The sequence below is a fragment of the Temnothorax americanus genome, unplaced genomic scaffold (assembly GCF_048541705.1).
Source record: "Temnothorax americanus isolate GAGA-0224 unplaced genomic scaffold, ASM4854170v1 Scaffold49, whole genome shotgun sequence".
In the NCBI taxonomy this organism is placed as follows: Eukaryota; Metazoa; Arthropoda; class Insecta; order Hymenoptera; family Formicidae; genus Temnothorax; species Temnothorax americanus.
The window spans coordinates 944152-966861 of record NW_027509646.1 but is presented as its reverse complement, the minus strand read 5'-3'; the positions used below and the strand labels follow the sequence as shown (position 1 = coordinate 966861).

Genomic DNA, 22710 nt, shown 5'->3' with positions numbered 1-22710 from the left:
TAAAACCGCGCTTATCGTCCCCACATTTGTCATCTCATCACGTCGAAAACTCTCACGGAATTATATTTCCAATCAGATACACGCGCTTGGGAATTAATGCCTGTCGTGTACGATTTTCGAGACGGGTCCTTTTATCCCGTCTCCTACGCGAAATCGCGAAGAAAAAAGCTCCGCCGAGGCCCGACAGAGAAAATTTTGCCGCGTTAAAATCAGTCAAACGCGTTATCGGCGCGGCTTGCTTACGCTCGATTATCGGCCCTTTTGCACGACTGATCTCGTGACCCCGAGAGGATCTCGACATGAAGCGGCCTCGCGTACGTGTGCACATGTGTCACCCCTTTGAACTTCCTGTCCGAGTACGGCAAAAAGAGCAGGACGCCGCGCCGGGAGAGATAGAGGCGTTTCTCCGCCCTCAAGAAAATCACGTCCACGAAGCGTGGCACACACGGTTAGTCGGGCGCCGATAGTTCCGGAGAACGGACCAACTGTCGGACGAGACGAAGAGCGCATAAACCAGTGATCGATCTGCGGAATTATGTTCGTGCGGACACCGCGCGTTATCGCTCGATCGTTTTCGCGGGGCGCGGATCGATCGCGAGTAATTTCAGTCGTTGACGATCGGCCGCGCGATATTTTGACACGTGGCGTAATGACGCGTATGAATATGCGCGCGTGTTTATCATTTTAAATGTATACAGATATACGTGTAGGTGGATATAGAGGAAGAGGACAGAGAGGGAGAGTCGGAAGGTGGGCGGCGGATAGGCTGCAAATACTTGGCTGAAACGCGCTCGTCAGTCAGGTCGGCGCATCTGTGCCTCTTGAACGGATGAATTAATTATTGGTGTCGGGTGAAACGGCGACTTGTGCCGCACCATTGAGCCCAAAATAACGACGATGGTGCGCAGTGCCGACGATTATTCGTGACGAAACAAACGGACTTTTTGTCTTCGCGAACGACACAGGAAGGAGCAGCCATGACCACTTCCAGTCTCTCGGAAGATAAGCTATCACAGCCTTAACACTTTTACAATCCAGATTTCGCTCGACGATCCAGATAGCGGATAAGTTCAACGTGCAATTTACCCGAACGTTACGGCTGGCTGTGCTTATCGCAGCCGTGTCGTAATCGGGGCGGATCTCTGGTAAAGCAATCGCTTTACGGGAGTAAAACGATAGTTTCGGTTTTAAAGGGCATTTAAAAAAGATAGGCGCCCGAGTACGTCGTAAATAACTTCCGCCAGAACAGTAGACTTAAACGCACGTAAATGCAGAGCACTGCCGCGTAAAAACACTGTGCGCCGTTGTGGGTTTGACGCCGACAGGTGCCTCGAATTCTCACGATGCAGCGACGTGCCGTGGCCCAATAATTTTCTCGCTTCCGCGATCGCGTTTCGTAATAACTGCATTGTTACGCGCCAACCTATTGTCGTGAGATTTCCAACGGCCGAACTCAGTACCAGTTTATCGATTATTAACGTCCTCGCGGTAATACAACGAATTCTCTCAATCGTGGCTCAACGCATGAAATTGCACAGTGCCGTATTGGCCTGTACGGTCCACAATTGGAAACGGTAGCGAATCGCGAAACGGTAGCCGCGACGACAGTATCGCGTGGCATTATTGGAGCTGTAATAACGATCGCCTTCCGTGACCGTGTACTTAGCTATCCGATGACAAAGCAGCGAATTCGAAACGAGAAAATAACCGCACCGTGTATCAAAAATTTAATTTAAAATTTTTAGAAACGCCTCAGTTCGGCGTAATTAGTCATAGGGATAAATATTGAAAGCAAATATTGGAAGAAACTTACACCGTTTTATCGTCGGCGATAAATTTTGTCATTACCATTGGCAAAGAATCAAACATTATTGTTCGATTGCATGAGAGTTCTACACGTCGATATACATGATGTATTAAACTTTACTTTCGATTTTCTTGTATCGAGCATTACCTATATACTCTTAAAAATATATACTTTTATATATTTTTGTATATACCTCACGAACAATAATGTCAGAAAAAAACGTTGCGATCGACGGCTCTATCGCCGTTAAAATTTCATACAGCAAAAACGAATGAACTTGCTCTTGTCAGTGACGTTCTCTTCGCGCTTCGTAAACTGACGAAAATAAGCTAAACGCAGCGTGACCGAGAACACATGCAGCAATGAATGCAATGTGCCGATGCATCCGTGTACTTGACAACCTTATCTATCGTGCCGTTACAGTTCACTACACGCCATAGTGGGATACCCGAAAACCGTCATGTCGAATTACGGCACGATCGCTGTAGATATTTCCTTTGAATTAATCCCTATTGTACTCGGCTGGTTCGATGTGCATATAAGCCCAGGTATATTTCGTCTGACAAACTATTATGTCTCTTGAATGGACGAACTTGTTGGACGAACTCATCGCGCCAGTGACAGAATACGAATTAATCTATAAAATTGCATTATTATTATTATTATTATTATTATTATTATTATTATTATTATCATCATAACGAGCGCCACCCGGCTTGTCTAATATTCCAATAAATTTTAATTTATTTAATGCTTATCGGAAACGGTATTTTTTTACGAGAACAGTATATGTAAAGGTAGAACATCGCTTGCGATAAGTTTTGCAAAAAATTTTAATGAACCGACTGCCTCGCAACGTTTGGCCGTTCGCCAGTTGGCTGTATGAAACACAGACGCGAGTAATTAAAACGAAAAAAATAAACAGTAAAACAGTTGGGAAAAATATTGAAAGTTTCCTTCAGCGTAAGTATCTAAAAACTGTTCCCTGTCGGACCTCAACTGACAATCACAAAGATTTTATTCAAACATGTGTATTTGTTCCTGGTGCGACGTCGCACAGGAGTTACGTAAAGGCGCGTATTTACGCGACAGCACGGTAGTATATTTAAAAACGGTAATATCGCATCACATCTGAACTGCTTTCTATTTTTCCGTAACGCAACGCGTCACACAAACGAATGTCTGCAGCAAACAGGTCTCTTATCTCTCTCTTTTAATTAAACATTTACTGCATTGAAAAAGATTAATTTTCTTTAACTACATCTATTTAAAATTAATGTGTCAAATCTCGAGAAAAGTGAAATAAATGCAGCTGAAACAGATAAAAATTAAATTTTGATATATCGAACAAAATTTGGCGGCTAATATCGAATAATTTTTTTCTTTATGTAATTTTAATTTTCTGCATCAAATATTTGTTTTGTAAAAAAAATTGTTATATATTTTTATTTTAGTTATAATTCTTTTCTGTCGCAAGATTTTTCAATCTTCGTACAATATGATAAAGTCAACTGTAAAAAAAATAAAGTACAAAATCAATAAACGTTAGCACCATACGCGAGCGGCATCGTATATTATTTAATTCAATATATAAGTCGCTTCCCATAAACGCTTCTTCTAAATAAAAATAAAGATAACCAAGCAAATGTAATTGCTCGGCAAGAGAATAAAATAAATTGGGAACCAGCACTGTCATATTAACACTCAATATCATGTAACATACAATATCGTTTATCATCCAAAACTATCTCGACTTTCTGAGTGATAATGTCATACTCACGCGTGCATGTATACTTGTATGTATGTATGTTTGCTATGTACATACATACATACATAAAGACGTACGTACGTTATTATAGCTATATGCTCTGATTTCACACCGCGGAATAATATTTGATGTACGAAACTTGCACGCGGGTGATAAAAATTGAATGCTCTATCTCCACCGTTCCCGTTATTGCCGTATAAGGCAGCGGGAATCTTCGCAAAATAATGTCTGCATCGTGCAACACTTCGCAATGTAGATATCAGCTCGCGAAGTCCGATGCTGTCGCGTTGCGCGGCGCGCGGGGGCGAATTTATGGTCACCTCTATATATCTCGTGCCGCATACGTGCACGCGACGCGATGCGTTTTGAATTCAAAGAGGTGGCAAATCGATCGGCGGGGAAGAAGGAAAGAGTGAGCCGGGTGTCGGGGAAGGAAATGGCGAATCGCTCGAACGAGACATCGGCGATTATTTATCCGGATAAACAGGTCGGGTCGTCCAAAAGCGATTACCGCGCGGCATAACGTCGGCCAATCGGCGCGGCACGGTCGCGATCGTTTGTCTAGTTCGGACCAACACCATTCTCGGCGATATCCGAGATAAAACGGTGGGGGGGATTATTTCGAGGAGATAAATCGTTTCAAACTATATTCCAGGTCGGAATTCTTTGCATCGCTAATGGCGCGTAGTCAAGATAGAAAGAGAGAGAAAAACGGTACTCTCTCTCTCTTATACGTTTATTTTTTCAATACCAAGGCTAACGGTGTTATTTCGAGCAATAGGATGCAGTTATGACGTTTGTGCCGCGCAACTGTAACTATCGCTCTTGTCGCGAACTTTACAAACGTATATAGTAAATACAAGAGAGGAGAATAAGTTATACATCACGCGATACACGGCTGTATCAATTTTTGAATTAAACGACTGTTTATATACAGCAAGAATCGATCAGGGAAACTACCTCAACGTGATTTAATTATTCGCGTGAAAGACGCGTTTGTCGACGAATCTTTTTCTCGTTCCTTTTAAGAGACAACGTTCGCCCGATCTCCAAATGGATCGAAGATAAATGTCGCTTTTCTCGCGTTTACCTAAAGCGAGAGCAAATTCGCGTGCAGGAACACGTGCGGGGCGGTTCTAACAGGTACATACATAACGATCGGCACATCGTATAGCTCACGCCTCGTACGAAATCCGGTGCGACTCATCTGTATTACATGACCTGCACCGCTTGCACGTGTTATCCGGTCCGGTGCCGGTGGACAGAAGGCCGACTATACAGGCGCCGGACATAACTCGTATGCAATATGCATAACGCAGCCGGTGACGCATTCCATGAGAGCAACCGAAAACCGCGATATTCTTAACGACGCGCGACGGTACGATCGAACGTCGCGACCCCAAAAACGCTTTTATGATCTATACGAGAATAAAACCCGTTCTTAAAAACGGCAACACGATATTACCGCAAGAAACGTCTCAACTATAGATGAACAATGAGCGCAGTTAACTCTTTATCGCGATTTTCAAAATCCGATAAGATCGGACGAATTTCATGCATGCACGAGTAGTAAAAGGTCTGATTGAACAAATGATATTCTCAAAAGAAATTACGTCGAGTCGAAAAAGAGCCGGAAAAAGAGTATGTGGGCTGTGGGCTTATGCCGACGAGCGCGCGAAATGGAGTCTTTCTTTCTTTTCCGGCGAATCATCCCGTACAACGGTTTTTTCGGCTTTTAGTTATTTGAGTCGTCCGGCGGTTCGTATATTATTTCGCGCTCTCCATTCGAAAACGATGGTCGAATTATATTTAGATTGATGAAAAATTTAAAGCGCAATAAAATATGAAAAATAGCGTCGTTAAATAATTGTCTCGCCTATAAATATCGTTCAAAAACAATATACTTCATAATTACCATTTCAGGTCGTTTTGATTCCTTTATTTCAGACAGATAATTCAAACCTGCTTCTCGATAAATAGCCTCCATACAATTATGAATCGTTATTGCGGAAGATAATTAATCGTCCGAACTGGTAATTGCTAATTGTAATAATCGCAGGAAATGATTGCGCGTTCTGAAGTGTAAGTGCGATAATATGCGAATGGCAGAACGATGACCGTGTATATACGCAACGACGAACTATATGCCGTGCGAAAAACGAGGCGCTGAGAGTCGAATGCCACGTGTGAATGAAAATGTCGCTGCTACGAAATATTTAATTTATTCTAAAATAAATGCACACCGTATACCATTTCTTGCGCATTTCAAATTAATTTCGATATAAATAAGCTATTGTCGCACATTAAATCCAATTTATTTTAACAATAGAATTTATCTTCTTTTTAATAAAAGAAGAATTATTACGTAAATTAATTTAGTTTCTGTTCCTTTTTCCTAAATTTTATGTCCCGGCTGCAGCAAAATTGTGTAATTTTAACAAACGAAGAAAATAAAATTAAAATCCCGCGAGAATGTGTCGCGACACGTTTTTCTTAATATATTAAAAAATCACACATGATTTCCGAGATGTAAAAAATTGTAGAGTAATAATAATTTAATTTTTATACATATTGTGTGTGTGTGCGTGTATGTTTGTGTAATTTATCTCGACGATACATTCTTAAAATATTATACGCAGTGATTGTGACATATCCATATATATAGTATTTTTTTATATATATGTAATATGTATTACATGTTCTCATGATATGCACAGTGGAAATATTCTAGATGTGTAGATACTCTTTAGATACAGAATCTTTAGAGTGATGTTGATCGCTCATTTTCCACACATTGTTATTAAATCTTCCTCTAATTATCCTCTAGACCCCTCTCTCTCTCTCTCTCTCTCTTTACATTCGTAATTTGCATGTTCTCTTGTATTAATCCGCTTCTGCACTATAAACGATCGATCTGACGGATCAACCGATAATTACGTGTGAGATTATCTTCTTTCACAGGATTTAACGTACGGAGATGGCGGCCACAATTGGCGGAGTATAGTTTTCGCACTATTGGTCATCGGTTTCGTTATCGCTGGCATCGTCACGGCAATTTATCTCCTCGGGTGAGTTCGCGTTACTTGCTGTCCTTCTCTTCCTTTTATTTGAACTTTTAGTAATCTATTCTCCGCAATTCAGATCAGACATATAGTAGAGAGAAAGATGATGTAAAATTCTTTTTCGCTAATAATATAAAAAACATTAACCCCTCAAGTGTGTATCTCTTATAGTCAAAGCTAAATAATTTCGATTTATTTGTTATAAATACGTGAAAAAGTTTGTACTTAAATTTGTTTTCTTATTAATTTGACGTGTTTACAGATACGTTGACGAACTCCTGTACTGGAGTGGCAGGCGTCTTACGTTAGACGAGTGCCTTCGTGATGACCTGACACCGCACAGGTTACCACCGACTTGGATAACCCATGAAAAGTTCGTCTATCAAGCCGACGATGGTTCTCTCACCCTCCTAGACACCCGCTACAACGTCGTGTCCCTTTTAGTCTCTAATCACACGCTTGTACGTATACACATAGTGCATGCCACTGCGCTCTTTGCATTTTGAGTCGTGTAACGATGCCGGTGATATTATATGTATATCGTGGGGTCGTAAATTTTGTGCAAACACAAAGGAGTTATCACGTTGTGCCATGACGATAAATTTCCAATTCGTAAATTTGTTCCGAAAAGTTATAAAATAACAACCTACATTTATTAATTGAATAATCCTGCGTTATATATGTTATATATAAAATAAACATCCTAAGGCCGGATTTGTAATATGATTTAAAAATCAGAAGATGATTTTCTATGGCAATGGCTCTAAGAATTTTTCTCAATTATATATATATATATATATATATATATATATATATATATATATACTTAATGATATTAGATATATAAACTGGATAAGATAGGTAGATATATTTAAGGAGAAGAAAATAATTGGAATTATTTAAGAGAAAGGGAGAGTTTTATGAATCGAGGTATCAGAAGAATTATTTATGAAGAAAGAAAGTATTGTTGCTCTAACGCGACGGTAAGGGATTAGAAGATTAAAGTTACTTTAAGAGATAGAAATCTAAAAGGCGAAGAAACTTGAAACCTTCCCGAAGGACTCGAAATTTATTATTTATTAACAAGCTTGTTAAAAAATCATTAGTACGACTTAACTTTGGTTGCTTATATTTCGTTTCGATGTTTTATAAACTTGCAATCTTGATGAAAAAGATGATATTTGGACATGAAATATTAAATATCAAATCAATATACATATAATCTAAACGTACAAATTTTGGAATCTAAAGAGCGTTAAATTATTCAAATTCATAATTTAATTAACCAACGGCGAGTCGTTGTTAATTAGCGTCTTCGACGATAAAACTTCTACGGGATGATTGCACAATTGTTATGCAGTTAATTATGCAGAATGCCGTTTTTAAATTATGTAACAATCGCGCGCGCCAAACTCTGTAAGACGTAAAAGATGAAATGGTTGAGTATATATAACTTCGGTCGGTTATGCAAATTTGAAAGTTATAATTAATTTGGACTTCTGAACATGTACATACCATCTCATGCGTAATTATTATTTTAATCATCGTCAAAATCAAATATTAATAATATCAAATTAATTTTTATTTGAAGAGTTATCGAATATATACTGTCTAGTGTAAATATATTTATTTAAAGAATCAATTCTGTGTTTATAAATAAGGTTATTAGTTCGCGTTATAATAAACAAATCTTGTTTTTAGAATATCACGTCAAATAAAGTCGGTCGACATACATTGCGAATGGAAATATTCGAGCAAACGAGTTATTGAATTTTTGCAAACGGCTGCCAAATTCATTCATGTGACCGGATAATAACCCTCTGCCAGAACCGAGCCAATCGGCCAAGAGAAGACCGTTATTTCCATCAGATTTTTGCGGAGCCCTAAATCACTAACCACGGCAGGAATATCCGCATTAGTGATGCACCGAGGTATCTTAGCTCCCTTGGTATCTAATCCGCCGATACCGAGCTATTGTCGCGCTTATCCAGGATTAATTGGAGACATGACCCTCGCACTCGCTAGATAATTACGCGCCAACTGCCAGATATATTCCTGCGGAACGTGCAAATGCGAAAATGAAGGAACGCGAAAAGGAATAAATCACAGGAGAGAGAAGTAAATATGTGAGCGCTCTCTCTCTCTCTTTGCTTATAGGATTAATAGCGGGGTAAACTTATGAATTTATAGATTTTTAACTTGTAAGATTCGAAAGTTCTCAGTTAAAAAATAGTTTCTAATTTTGAACCATTTATGATTTAACAGTTTAACTTCTTTATTGTTGCGTAAGTGAATAAAGGAAAGGCAACGGCCGAACGGAGGTAAATATATATATACCGCCAGGCTGAAGCAAATAATTTTTCCTGTGGAATAGTTTAAAGTTCCCTCGAGAGGTAAGTTCGGAGAACGCAAACAAAAATACATGTCTACAAGAAAACATGTATTTTTATGCAAAATACTGCTTTTTCAGCTTGTATTTTCTCCTTTTCGAGCTCCCGGTAAATTTCTAATCGATAAACAGTCAAACGTTCCCGAGCGTTCCTGTATGGAGAAAATTTTTATGTAAAATATGGCGTATAAGCCGAACCCTTTATCGAAGTCAGTTTTGGTCTACCGATTGGCAAACTAGCCGAGTGTGCCTCGCGGCGCGTTGCGAAACAAAGACTAGACCGCATATAAAATAGAATCCGGAGCATCCCACGGTTTACCCAGGATGCTGCAAGCACGCGCGGGGTAAATATGAGGTATTCTAGATAGGTACTGCGCGATATTGCGCTTCGAGTTCAACGATACCATCTGTGTCTAAAGGCATTTCGATTACAATAGATACTAGCTCGGAGCGGGAAGAAGCGACGATTAAACGTTCTCGCCTGATAATATCATTTCGAGAATTTTAACGCGCCAAGTTTCTGATAAAAAAAATTAACAGAAATGTGGGGAAATATTATAGAAAATGAAATATGCAAGATGCTTCCATAGCGGATCCGACATAGGCAATAAGAGAAAAAAAAGGAACAAGGAGAGAAGCGGCTTTATAACGAGACAGAAAGAGTGATCGATCTCGGTAGCGCGATAAGTGTGCGTGCGCAAAAGAGCCGATCCACTTAGTCTGGACAGGTTCCAAATTTGCGTCCTTTTTCCCTCTCGGACCGAAAGGCGACGTTATAGACAAGTGTATATACGGCGCATTGATCCGATCTGGCGTCCACCAGGACACGCCGCGTCCGGCTCGTCTCGAAGCTTTTTCGAATACCAAGTATCGACTCCCAGCCACGATATTCGTGTAATATCTATTCGCACGATATGCTACCGCAATTTGAGCTTAAACGCGACAAACCCGCGACGCTATACCAATCATAAAACCAATTATAATTGCGCAAACGAAAATTGCTAACCTATTAAACTCCAGAAACGAGATATAAAATTACCTTGCGCATTAAAAAAAAAAAAAAATGAAGCGGAGGCGAACTCGAGTCAGAACGCAGGTGTTCGGACGCGATATATGTTAATAATAAAACAACTTCTCTTTTATGTACATATGAGAACATTTTATCTCTTAATTTAGGTCCGTTCCTTTTCAACATTTAAAAATCGCGAGTAGAATAAGTTTTGTAAAAACATGAATATTGCAGGATATTAAAAATGAATTTCAAAGAAATTCAAAGAAATTTTCTCTCTCTCTCTAGATTTTAACACGACGATTTAAGAAATATATAAAGAAAATATTGCATATATAAAAAATTGTTAACATTATATCAGAATAAAAATTGATTTGATGAAAGTGTCTAAAAGATAGAAAAAGATATTTTTTTGCGATAAGACAAAAGTATTTCGTAAAACTTTTAACAGCAAGACAATTGGCTCTCGAATTTAATTGTAATATTAAGAGCAGATTCTACTCGGAATTGTACAGAAAGTAATGTAATTTTTATTAAATGTTGCTTTCAGAGACAACTAAACGTTCAGGGCTACGAGTGCAGCGCCGATCTACGTTACGTATTGTTCAGGCACAATGTCAAGCCGGTAAGTAGCTTAAACGTGGAAGTCTCTCAGGTGAAAAGTTTTTCGCGCGGCAGCTGCATCCTAACTTTCTGATCCGTCGCTTATCGATAACGCTCGGACGTGTAATACGACGCGGCGCAATTTAGTTGCAGTTAGCTGTCGATTATCGCTATCGAAAACACATTCCCTTGCACTGCGAGCTCTCTTTTTTTCCCGATCCTTTTATATTTCATATGGTACAGAAATCGATGATTTTGCAGGTCTTTCGGAACACTTTCACCGCACTTTACACTGTCTACGATGTCACGAATGAGTAAGTGTTTTCAATAATCAAAATATAAAAGTGCAATTTTGATCAATATATATATATAAATATAATTATATAAATTTACTACACAAAAATAATTTAAAAAATATTAATTTATGACTTTTCGTTCTCCCTTTCTTTTTTCTAACTTATTTGAATCTTTTTATTACTATTGTCCGCACTGAATACGTCTCTAAAAATATATTTGTATAGAAAAACACAATTAAAGTCACTAAATATAACTTACATCATACATTCGACTTTATAATCTTTTTTATTTGCCAGCCATCATACACCCCTTCGCCTCCAAGGATCGCGGCACATGCATCAGACGCGATTGCAACATGCCACCTGGTTGGGCAACACGTCCAATCTCCTGATGATCTCCGAGAACGACATTTTTCTTAGATTGGGGCCCGCCGCGACGGAGGACTCTCGCTTGACCGACACGGGCGTACCTGGGATAATCTACAACGGCGTGCCCGACTGGTTGTATCAGGAGGAAGTGCTGCCGAGACCGCAAGCGATCTGGCCGAGCCCAGATGGCACGCATATCCTCTATGCCACGTTCAACGACACCAGAGTGAGCGCGTTGGAGTTCCCTTGGTTCAATATGCCGGGTCAAGACGGAGCCGTTCCGAATCCCCAGAGCGCGTCCAAATCCTTTCCACCTTCCAGATCGGTCAGATACCCGAGACCGGGTTGGCCGAATCCGGAGGTCGAACTGTGGATCATGGAACTTGGGAACTTAAGCTCGGAAAATAACAACAACAGTACTGGGAACGTCAGCACGGAGCTAATGAAAAAGAGGCTGAAACCGCCGCCGTTCTTGGACGAACAGTACGTCAAATTACTGAAGAATTCTTTTGTCCTAATTGCGAAAAATATACTTAGTATTAGAAGATTGAACAACGACATAGGATATTGCCTCGCTCGTTCATGATCCGATATTATAATGAAATTCATTTTCGCGGATATTTTCAGAGATTACTATCTGATATCGGCCGACTGGGTTGGCGACGACGCTTCGCAGATCGCCGTCGTTTGGATGACGAGGATGCAGAACCTGTCTATGGTGTCGGCTTGCCGCGCTCCTTCGTGGGAATGTGAGGAGACTCATTCGGAACGAGCACCCGAAGGACTGTGGCTGGATGCTCAACCGCATCCTCTCTTCGCTCCGGACGGCGACAGCTTTCTGCTGTTGGCCACGGTGCAGGAAGGTGACAAGGAGCATTTCACGCATATAAAGCACATCACGCTAAAAAAACAAAGAATAGCGGTGCTCTCCCATGGTCGTTACGAGGTGAGCGGCTTTTAGGATCGGAATAACGTGAGTTATAAAGCGCACTTAGGACGATAATTTGCATCAAAATTTAGAATAGAGTTTTATTTATTATTTTATATGCCATATAACATAAAAAATGTTTCAAGACCCAGGACATATACGTTTATCAAAATATATGATATATAAAACTGTAAATTGAATTTTATTCTGAAATCTAATCACGAATTATTGTAGAATTATAAAGAATAATATAAGAGATATAAAATATATAGAATTAAATGTAATATAATGGTTAGAAATATATAATATAATATAAAAAATATACTAAGAAATAACGTAAAAATAAAAGGAAATTTAATCGCGTGAGTGCTTTCTGAACAGGTGAGCGAGATCTTGGCGTGGGACACTAAGGCGCATCTCGTGTACTATCTGGGCACTAGAGAGAAGAAACCTGGCCAGAGACATCTCTACGTGGTACGCGATCCCGCCGCGGACGATCCCCGTCACTTCGAACCGTTGTGCGTGACATGTGATCTTGGAGACGTTCTTTGGAGCAGTAGGCAAGTCTTATGAAAAAGAAAGATAGATGAACCGATGTAATCGATTATCGCGGTCGTGCAAAATTAACAAGAAAATTTATTGAACGTTGCAGGTTCTATTATACGAATTGCACACATTTCGGTGCCTCGGTCAGTCCGTCGACAGACAACGACACGCAGGGTTACTACGTACTGCACTGCGAAGGTCCCGGCCTTCCTCTCGCCGGCGTGCACATGATGTCGACGCATAAGATGATTCGCGTGCTGTACGACACAAGACTACAACGGGCGGACAAATTGTCAGAGCTGGCACTGCCTACCAAGCGAAACTTCGAGGTGGATATTTAATATTGCCCTGATTTCGTCTAAATCCCGATCAGCTTTATACCGATGATACAACTCGAAATGATTGGCAGGTGCCGCTACCTCAAGGTTGGCGGGCTCAAGTGCAACTGCTATTGCCTCCTTCGTGGCGGGAAGAGCTCAGGGACGCGGCGTTTCCCGTGCTCGTCGAGGTGAACGGCCGTCCCGGCAGCGAGGCCGTCACCGACAAGTTCCAGATGGATTGGGGAACGTACATGTCGAGTCACAACGACGTGGTCTATGTGAGATTGGACGTACGCGGCGCCCGTGGTCAGGGAAAGAAGGATATCTTCAGGAAGATAGGCGGCGTCGAGGTACAGGATCAGCTCACTGTGCTGCGACAGCTTTTGAAAACGCACAAGTACCTCGACGTCACCAGAGTCGGCGTATGGGGATGGGGTTACGGTGGATACGTGACAGCTATGGTCCTCGGTAGCCAGGAAAATGTTTTCAAGTGCGGCGTCGCGGTGAATCCAATCGCCGATTGGATGTATTATAGTAAGCATATAAATTTTGCAAAAATGCGCCGAGTGCGTCTCGCCTAATTTTTCCTTCTGCTCGATATACCTCGTTGACATTACTAATAAATCGGTTCCCTCAATTGTAGATTCCGCGTTTACGGAACGAGTCCTCGGTGCCCCAATTGAGAACTACAAGGGCTACGTGGAGGCTGATCTTACGCAACGGGCGAGATTGGTACCCAGTGGCAGCCTTTATCTTCTTCATGGCCTAGCCGACCTTACAGCGCCTTACACGCACGGCATTGCCTTCGCCAAGGCTTTGTCCGAAGCGGGAGTCATCTTTAGATATCAGGTAAGACTGGTGAGAGAACGAGAAACGTACGACGCAGATGCGTCGAAGAATACTCGAGCTAATTGTCGCTTCCTTTTTCGAAAAAGAGTTACGCGAACGAAGATCACGCCCTGAGGGGTGTGCTCGACCACGTTTATCGTTCCATGGAGGACTTCCTCGCCGAGTGCCTCGCCCTGGATCCCTCCTAGTGCCTCAAGCCGAAGAACCCTTTGTTGTCTCTAGTGCGTCTAATTCCGATACATCCAGAACGGACGTTAATACGGAGACTCGTCCTCGAGGTCACGGCAATTACACTCGTAAACGGGATGATTTCCTCGTTTAGAGCCTGAATCGCGATATAAATCAGACCGTTGGTTAGGAAGAGAGCGAGAACAATCGTTTATTAAAAAAAAATTAAGAAAAGAAGAAACGCCGTTTGACGTGCGTATGTACGAGTTTATACGGCAAAGAGACGAAGAGATTGACAGAAAGAATTGAAAACATGAGAGTAAAGTGACATTTATAGCAATATTGTTATAACGTATTCATTTGCCTAAAGATTCCTTTACTACGAGGAAACTACTCATTTTTCTCTCTGGAAGCGCATCTAGCGATGCTTACATCGCCAGATCGCGAGATTCGAGAATCTAGAAATCACGAAGGATATCCGATGAAAACGAGGAGCGAGACGGAATCGCCTTGACGGAATTTTTGTACATTATCGAACAAACGCCGCTCGCGTTTTCTGCGCAAATTTAACATCTTCGATAGTTCCATAATCAGTCATCGTAAATTTTCACCGAACAGCGCGAGCGACTTGTTCGACGATGACGCACAGGTCGCAAAAGTACTGAAGAGACAAACGCGCGTACATGCCATGAAATCGATATCGGGCGAGTTTCAAGAAACGAACAAAGAGAAGACGAAGCGCATGTTCGAAGGCGCAGACCGAATTACTATTACATGCGGAGCTTATCGACGGCTTGCAAAAATTCGCGTCGTTCGCGTAGCGCCATCGGGACAACGTTGTGAAATCGACGCCGAGTGTTTGCGAGCTCGTCATCAACGTCTTGCTGTGTTCCAAGTCCCAAAGGCGCTCACATAGGAAAGGCCTGAGATTTCGTAGCGAGCGATTAAAGGCGAGATTAACACGGATTATATAACATTTCAACGTACAGAGCTTATCGGGAGTCTGCAAACTTGCACTTTTCTTTATTTCCCACTTCCCAGACGGAATTGATCGAATCACGGTGCTCGAATAAGTGGAATATATGTCTCGATACGGGGGACCCCCCGGCTCTGCGGACCGCGATCGACGCTTTTACGGCGGTATTGAGGATCCCCAGATCTAAGATCTCTCGAATCGAGTTGCGCAAAAGAAAGAGTTTGCAACCTTCCGTCTCATACGTTCTCCTTTTTTTTCTAGCTACGTCACTGGTGCCTCCCCGATTTTAAACGGAGAAAAAGTATCTACGCCTATGCGGTGACGTTCGTCCACAGGCATTCGACGTATATTTACCATTATATATAGAATCCGGACGGCTACTGTGAGTTTTGTGTTGTACAGCTTGGCGCCTAGTTCTATGTATCATAATTGTTACACGCGTAAGAAGTTGTTCCACACAGATCCTTAGTACCCCCATCTCTCGACCCGCCCCTCCCCCTTCTCCCTACCCGTTTGAATTTTGAATATTTGTACATATATATACACCCAGAAGAGAGAAATGTGGAGCTCCTTCGACGAGGCCCCGCGTCGATGCTTGCAGAAATCGTAAGTGATTCATAGATAAAAAGGAGCGATATCACTCGTTTTTAAATAATCGCGATTTTCGACAAGATTTACGAAATCATGCTTGTCGAAACACACGTGAGAACGCGGATCTCGTCGAAGGTGCGAGTATCAGACTCATTGTATACCTCTTCGAAATACATCGATCGATCCCGAATGGATGAACGACTACACTAAACAGACGATATATACTTACAATCGTCAGGACTAGCTGTCGATCATCGATCAGGCGCGATCGGCATACGACGTTGAGGCTCCCGAGTACTTGCTTGCTTATGCCGTACTTTCAGGTGGAACAGTGGAAGACAAGATATGACGAGACATCGTACGCTTATTGTCACATATAATTGATTTCGCTGCTCCACTATTGTAAAAGCGAACGTTCGGAAACCTTATGAACGCGACGTCGTTGAAGAACAACAGAGCTCGTAAACGTCTCGGAAATATCTGCGGCAGTGTCGACGTTTTTATGATACGTTTTATATACAGCTTTCAAAAATCGAAAGCTGTATGTAAACTTGAAGAATCATTGCCTTACAATTCATTTGCGTTATGGGCTTAGATATTCTCTGTATATATCTTTACGAGTCTTTTATATGACTTAATTTACTGTTGATTTATTTAAGCTTAATTCAGTTAATTCTAATAAATATTAGAATATTTATAGACCGTTTTACCATAAACTGAGACAAAATACCTTTATTGAGACTATAATATGAGTAGACAAATTATCTTAATTGGATTACAGCTTTTTAATTAACAACGTAAAATGATTTCGTTATAAAAATATTATTAAATCGCAGATAACGTTCGAGACTATATGTCAATATAATTTCTAGTTCAAAAATAAGATAATTTACGAGCCTGAATGTTAATTACAAAAGAGGCGCGCTCAGACGAGGAAGTGGCGCACGTCGCCATGTGTATGCTGCATATATACCATCGCAGCAGCCCTTAAATGCCGACAATCAAGGCTAGTGCAACTAATCAAACGATAATAAATAGAAACGGAGAGAAGAGAAAATTACTTAATAATTTTAATGAATACTCGTGAATGATCGCTACGGTTCGAGCGTATTGTAAACCGCTACGAAGTATCTTCAAACTGTCGCGACCGAGAAGACTTTGCGAGAGCGATTTTTGCGAGGATAAAAGTATTATAGAATATGCAAAGGGTCGTTAGGTCGAGATGATGTGCCCGCTGTCGACTGTAGAAAGTACAAAAATGTAACGCGTAATGGAGGCTTCGAAAAAAATTATCCGTTGAATGGATTTATCCTTTGAAAGGATTTGCTCCTATCTTCTTTCGCTATCTTTCGATGTTAAACATTGAAAATTATATACGGTGTAATGAATCTTCCGATGAAATTAACGTGCAACGTACGTTAGGTTTAACCGGATTCCTCCATTTCGCGATAAATGAATGGTCGTTTGTAGTGAAACAAAATGTTCGTTGTCAACAATATCGCTTCCAATTATTCCCGAATAAATATAACGCGAGCGATCGAAACGCGAATGGTTCAGTCCGAAGAAGCGGCAGAGAGAGTGACTGATCGATCGATTGGAATCGGAAATGCGAGAGATCCATAGGGAGGAAAAGAGATGGGGAGGGGAAAAAAGAGTAATAATGGTAGAGCGAATGAGAGCGAGAGAATGTATGCGTGTGTATATAAATCACAATCAATTATTAAATATAATAACGGCAGAAAGTGAGGCAAATCGTTAAACGTAAGCATAGGGCATCGGAAAAAAAAATTATTACGAAGGCAGGCACGCAACACAAGCATGCGAATTATGAAATTAATCGCAACAAAGAAACCTTGGTAGCAGCGCATAAGGGTATCTATAGCTTTTGGTAACGTATTATTGCCGCTAAAAAAAGAAAAACGTAAAAGACAATGAAAAATACACTCGTATGGGCATACATAAAGATACACGCAAATACACACATATACACGCAATATATTAAAAGAAACTGATAACTTTCTCACGCAAAAGTCAATATAAGGATTAGGGGGGCCCGTGCGAACGCATGAATAAATTAAAGCGAATTAAGTACACTCGTGTCGCATAGTCAATCGATCGGAACGATCGTCAAACAAAACGCGTTAATTGAACCCGGTAGTTTAGATTTTTAAAAGTATGTTATAGACACACACACACACACACATATATATATATATATATATATATATATATATCTTCACTGATTTTTCACAGAAAAAATAAATTTACGATATTTTATCTATAAGAATCTGTGATGTTTGTTAAAAAAAATATAAATTTAAAATAATTCACCAATTTTTTGGTCTCTTTTTCTTCATATTTGGAGAGAATAAACAAAAAATTAAAAAAAATTTTTGAATCGTTTGACGATCAATGACAGCTAGCGACAAAGAGACTACAAATTGACTTCTTGAAGATAAGCGACGCTTTTTTTCAACGATTTGTAGCTCCAAACGTGTCTGTGCCCGCTCGGTGTTTTCGGCAGAGAGAAAGAGAGTCTCGATAGATTGTTTTTTATATCCATTTCATCGAAATGCTCGACACACATTCCATTGATGTCGTTCGAGCTGCTCGATCGATACTCGCCTTCGATTCATAACGCGGAACGGGCACGGAAAGTTATTTCTACTCAATTTTTGGCGATATTCGCACGGACCTGCACCGGAAACATCCACGAAATCGGCCAATCAATGGCTTGTACTGACGGTAATGTCGAAAAAAGTAAGCAATGAACCTCCAGGAGCTATAATGCAGGTTGGAAATTGTACTTTTGATTTTTTTAGGAATATTTTTTATCAGAAGAAAAGGTAACTTTTCTTAAACTGTTTCAAAGAGACTTACCGCTGAATTTGCACGCTTAATAAAAATCAGAAATATTATTTTAAAATTTTAAATATTTTGCAAAGTCTATTTGTAATTTTATTTCAATCATCATAATTTATTAAAATTTATTCAAAAATATTTCAAATCCTTTTTTGCAAATTGACAGATTGACAAGAGAGCGTGGATATCAAACTCGATAGAATTTTCAAAAGCAAATGCAGTCAACTTCGTTTGTGTTTCATAACGTGGCGCTCGCCGATTTCGTGAATGTCGTCCAAATTACCTTCCACGTAACATCCACGAAATAATCATGTTATTAAGATTCTGCGTTTTTTAATATCAGCGGAGCTCGGCCCGGACATCGGGCGGATAAAGTGTTTTCAATAAACTGTTACATTATCTGAAGTATTCTTAATTCTTCCTCAACATTGCATCTTTGACAGACGACATTTGACAGGCGTATAATAATAATTAAGACATCCAGACTTTACAGCAAGTTTAAGAAATTATGATTTCTCGTCGAACGAGAAAAAGAAAACTCACGATTTCCTCAGATAATTTAAAGCAGTGTTCGGAGAATCGGTAAATGTAATTTTATTAAAATATATCTTCTCTCTATAGTGCGCGTTATTTGAAAAATTGTCGAGACTTTATATTCAAGGTTGCACGAACATCCATACGAGACACGTTCGAAAAGTCTTCGTGATATAGGAACTACGACAGACCCGACTGAATCTCCCATCCCATCGAGACGGTCGTCCGATAGCAGTGTTATATATCTAGGCTCGTTTCATAAAAGTCCGCAGCTTATAACGTTGGAGGATAGTAACGATAGCTTCTCCGAAAGGATTGTTCAACCGGAAGCATGGGTCACACAAAATCGAGAAGTTATTTGAAGTAATGATTTACATTTGTTATGAAAATATTAACTAAAATTTTTTTTTCTTCATATTTCCTTTGATTGAGAACGTGATGACAATTATATAGAATTAATAATTCCAACTACTTTTCTAACAATTTTTCAAAAATCTTATATATATTACGCTTTAAATATAATCCTGGCCATCTATTTTATAAGATAAATACGTCGCAGTAAAAAAGTTCTTTGCAAAAGAAGACACCGCCTCTATTTCTGCCTTGCCCTTACGCAATATACTCAGTTGTTTCGATATAGCTTCGTTTACGTAACTCCGGGCTTCGATGGATCTCAATCTTATAAGATCAGCGTTGGCGAGCGGAATTGTTTTCACTCCTAAAGTAATCAGTTCCGAGGGATGAATTCCGAGCCAACGCGCATTAGGACAAGCCAGGGTCTCGTTTTCTTTACGAAGAGTCGACGAGCCGAAGCTGCGGAAACCCAGTATAATAGAAACATAAAAATGGAATATTTCCCGCACAAAAATTAAATTAGCATTGTGATTGAAAAATCGTGTAAAGTACGACATTCTTAACTTTTGTATTATACTTAACATACTTAACTATTTGTATGATAAAACGCTAAAATTAGAAAATTTTTATATATTCTTTTTTTTTATACATGAAAAAAAAACTGATGAAGAGTAACGAAGCAATTTCGACTAAATTACCGATAAATTAACATGATGTCTACGCCAAAAGGATCCGGGTCTACGACTATATAAACCGGTAGGTCCATCTTCTCGGATAGCATTTTGACCAGCATCCTCGTAGCTACGTCCGGATAGCCCTTTCCCGTCACTAGAATGCATCTTAGAGCGCGAGTGCAGTTTTCCTCGAGCAATTTTTGAAAGACCGCGTCCTTCTCAATGACCAAGACGAAATCGGCTTTCAGACGAATGGAAGTTACGTTCGAAATAATCTGCGGAATCTGCGCACCACCCGATATCGTACAATCAATGACTTGATTGTCGACTAGTGTGATGGTCATATTTCCTGCCACCAATCCTTTAGCCGTTGCCAGCAGTCCTGGAAGGACTTCTAGTTATCGATTTTTGTCTCATATTCTTCATCTTTTCATATTTATTATTATATCGCATCAATGTAATTTTTAATTAATATATATACAGTCCTCCTAATTAAATAGTATTTGGCAAACTCACTCAAATCCCATGGCGCGCATTCTAATAAATTAGCGACATCGTTCAACGTACGATCGACGTATCTTTGATTAGGTACCAAATCGCCGGTGGTCTCATTCTTCAGATCGTAATAAAATGATCGTCTGGTCTTAACCGTGTTTGTTAACAGCAAACGATGAGCCTCGGCCATTAGTACTACCATTAGAACAAATTTATTTCTGCTGCTTTTCATCGCAAAATCGACGGTTGTCTTTCCCGATTTTTTAGGATTTTTAGGATTATCTCCATCATCTGCTTCTTGCTCTTCGGCAAAATCAGTTAAGTTATCATTGAAGGACATCGTTTTCGTTCGAGGATCGACTGAGCATTCTGGATGAACGTTCTCTTCGCGTACGCTGGATTTCGAAATAACATTTTGGTCGCTAAAATACGATATGTACGGTGCCTGTCCGGTAGATATATGTTCTATTATTTTCAGCGTAACAGCTTCAATGCGCGCGATTAAATCCTTCCTAAGTTCACACGCAAAAAAAAAGGATAATGATTGATGCAACGAGTTATATAAGTCAACTTATTTGCGAGTAATAAAAAATATAGCAAGCACAGCTCTGAATATTTTACCTTAACTCTTTATTGTCGACTATCGGTATTTTAATATATTTCTCTTGAGCGCTCAAAAATTGATCGGCGGTCGACGCGATTGTTTGCCCACGAAATTTTTTATTTGCCTTTTGCATTTTGTCTAAATCAAGAAAAATATAATAAATGAATAGTTTCATATATTTTTCATTATTTATTTTTATGGTATATATCACTCTATTGAGAATGCTTCTACAGAAAAGTGAGAGAAATGAGAAAATAAAACCAATTAATTATTTATAATTATTATTCACTCGGTGTATAGTTAATATCTTTTAAGATCAATAACCCCAGTTTTAGTTCTTCTTTAACCCAACAGATGCCTTCAGCTTGCGCAAAGCAGACCTATAACTTTGTATAGAGACCGTTTCTATCGATAGAACTATGAAAGAAAAAAGAAAAAAATATACTGTATTAATATACAATTTATTTTATCATTTTGCAGAATAAATACAATTGCCTGCCGCTGCTTCATAGAAGTTTTTATTATACTTCTGTTCAATTTATAACTATTAAGTACTACTATCGAATTTGGAATTACAAAAGACTTGCCCAGTACTTCTTTTATGGTAAAACAACCCAATAATTTATCATAGAGAAATAATATATTATACATGGAGTAATCCTATACAAAAAATAATTTGCATTTCTGAAAATTTTGTTTTCAAAAAAAATAAAAAATATCAATAACCAATTTGATAATGCATTCGTTAATTTATATTTATTTATATGCATTATTATATATATATGCATATATGTATCGTATTACAAAAATATTTCACAAAAAAGTTATTTGGTAATTTAATTCGTTCTATTGATAAAGAATAAATCAGGAATTGATTCGTACCCCACCCGCTTTTGTTTGCATTAATTAGGCATTTACGTAAAAGCGCCTATTTAACGTTCCACAAATATCGGGCGAACTACGTGCTGGAGCGGTATGAAAAATTACGACACCGAAAGAAACGTCATTAGATTCAGAAACGAAAGCCGAATCAAACGGAGAGGGAATCCGGATACGCCTTTGTCGTCGTTGAATGTTACGAGAGACGAGTTAAAAGGCGCTGGCAGATAAAAATCTACTACCTATCCGAGGCCGACATTCTCACAGCAATAAACATATTAGGTCCCGATCCACGAGGTAAAGTATTGGCCGCGAGGGCTCGTTCGGAGCCGTGACGGAGTAGACATTAATTTTTCTCCCGATCACCGACATTCATATCGAAGTGGCGAATCTCGAGAGAGGCCCCGGACACCCCGCTGCGCATTTGTGAGCACCGACCATTGAACGGCACGCTACTGTACGTGCTAAAGACACTTCAGGGACTTATTGTGAGCGCGAAACACACACCCCTTACTGCAAAACGTTCGATTGTAACGAAATTCGGCGTGCATTCGCTATTGCTTTAATAGAAAGCCGTCCGGAAGGCGAGCGTGACCGAAATTAGCCATTTCCGAATTGAAATCCATA

At 39.8% G+C, this 22710-nt stretch overlaps 2 protein-coding genes and 1 long non-coding RNA gene across 11 annotated transcripts in view; 1 reads left to right on the top strand and 2 right to left on the bottom strand.

Moving 5' to 3' along the window:
- The window catches only part of LOC143903708 (uncharacterized), a 54086-nt gene extending 49576 nt beyond the window's left edge, over window positions 1-4510 (bottom strand). Inside the window, exon 1 of the long non-coding RNA XR_013258792.1 lies at window positions 2001-4510. This is a non-coding gene — a long non-coding RNA (uncharacterized LOC143903708). The remainder of the gene's footprint in view (window positions 1-2000) is intronic.
- LOC143903664 (A-type potassium channel modulatory protein DPP6) overlaps window positions 1-18948 on the top strand; it is a 63130-nt gene extending 44182 nt beyond the window's left edge. For 7 of the 9 annotated variants that reach the window (XM_077417485.1, XM_077417491.1, XM_077417487.1 and 4 more), the window contains 11 exons: window positions 6537-6643; window positions 6900-7098; window positions 10586-10660; window positions 10900-10952; window positions 11232-11786; window positions 11931-12249; window positions 12613-12791; window positions 12884-13106; window positions 13187-13631; window positions 13741-13946; window positions 14033-18948. In XM_077417485.1, the coding sequence (XP_077273611.1) occupies window positions 6537-6643; window positions 6900-7098; window positions 10586-10660; window positions 10900-10952; window positions 11232-11786; window positions 11931-12249; window positions 12613-12791; window positions 12884-13106; window positions 13187-13631; window positions 13741-13946; window positions 14033-14134 (2463 nt within the window). In that variant the 3' untranslated portion in view covers window positions 14135-18948. The other 2 variants (XM_077417493.1, XM_077417492.1) reach the window with 2 other exon arrangements.
- A 598-nt stretch (window positions 18949-19546) lies between these two features.
- On the bottom strand, window positions 19547-21337 carry Mei-w68 (meiotic W68). Its single transcript, XM_077417567.1, has 4 exons — window positions 21222-21337; window positions 20622-21112; window positions 20130-20487; window positions 19547-19890 (listed from the first exon to the last, which is right to left on the bottom strand). The coding sequence occupies exons 1-4, from the start codon at window positions 21335-21337 to the stop codon at window positions 19590-19592; spliced, it is 1266 nt and encodes a 421-aa protein (XP_077273693.1). The 3' UTR covers window positions 19547-19589.
- Between the last annotated feature and the right edge of the window lie 1373 nt (window positions 21338-22710).

Bases quoted from the DNA above. Each gene is read 5' to 3' on its own strand.
- Mei-w68 (XM_077417567.1), bottom strand. From the start codon at position 21,337: ATGCAAAAGGCAAATAAAAAATTTCGTGGGCAAACAATCGCGTCGACC. The intron at 21,113-21,221 runs GTAAAATATTCA...GTGTGAACTTAG, and splicing joins GTCGACAATAAAGAGTTAAG to GAAGGATTTAATCGCGCGCA. The intron at 19,891-20,129 runs GTAATTTAGTCG...GGGTTTCCGCAG, and splicing joins GACATCATGTTAATTTATCG to CTTCGGCTCGTCGACTCTTC.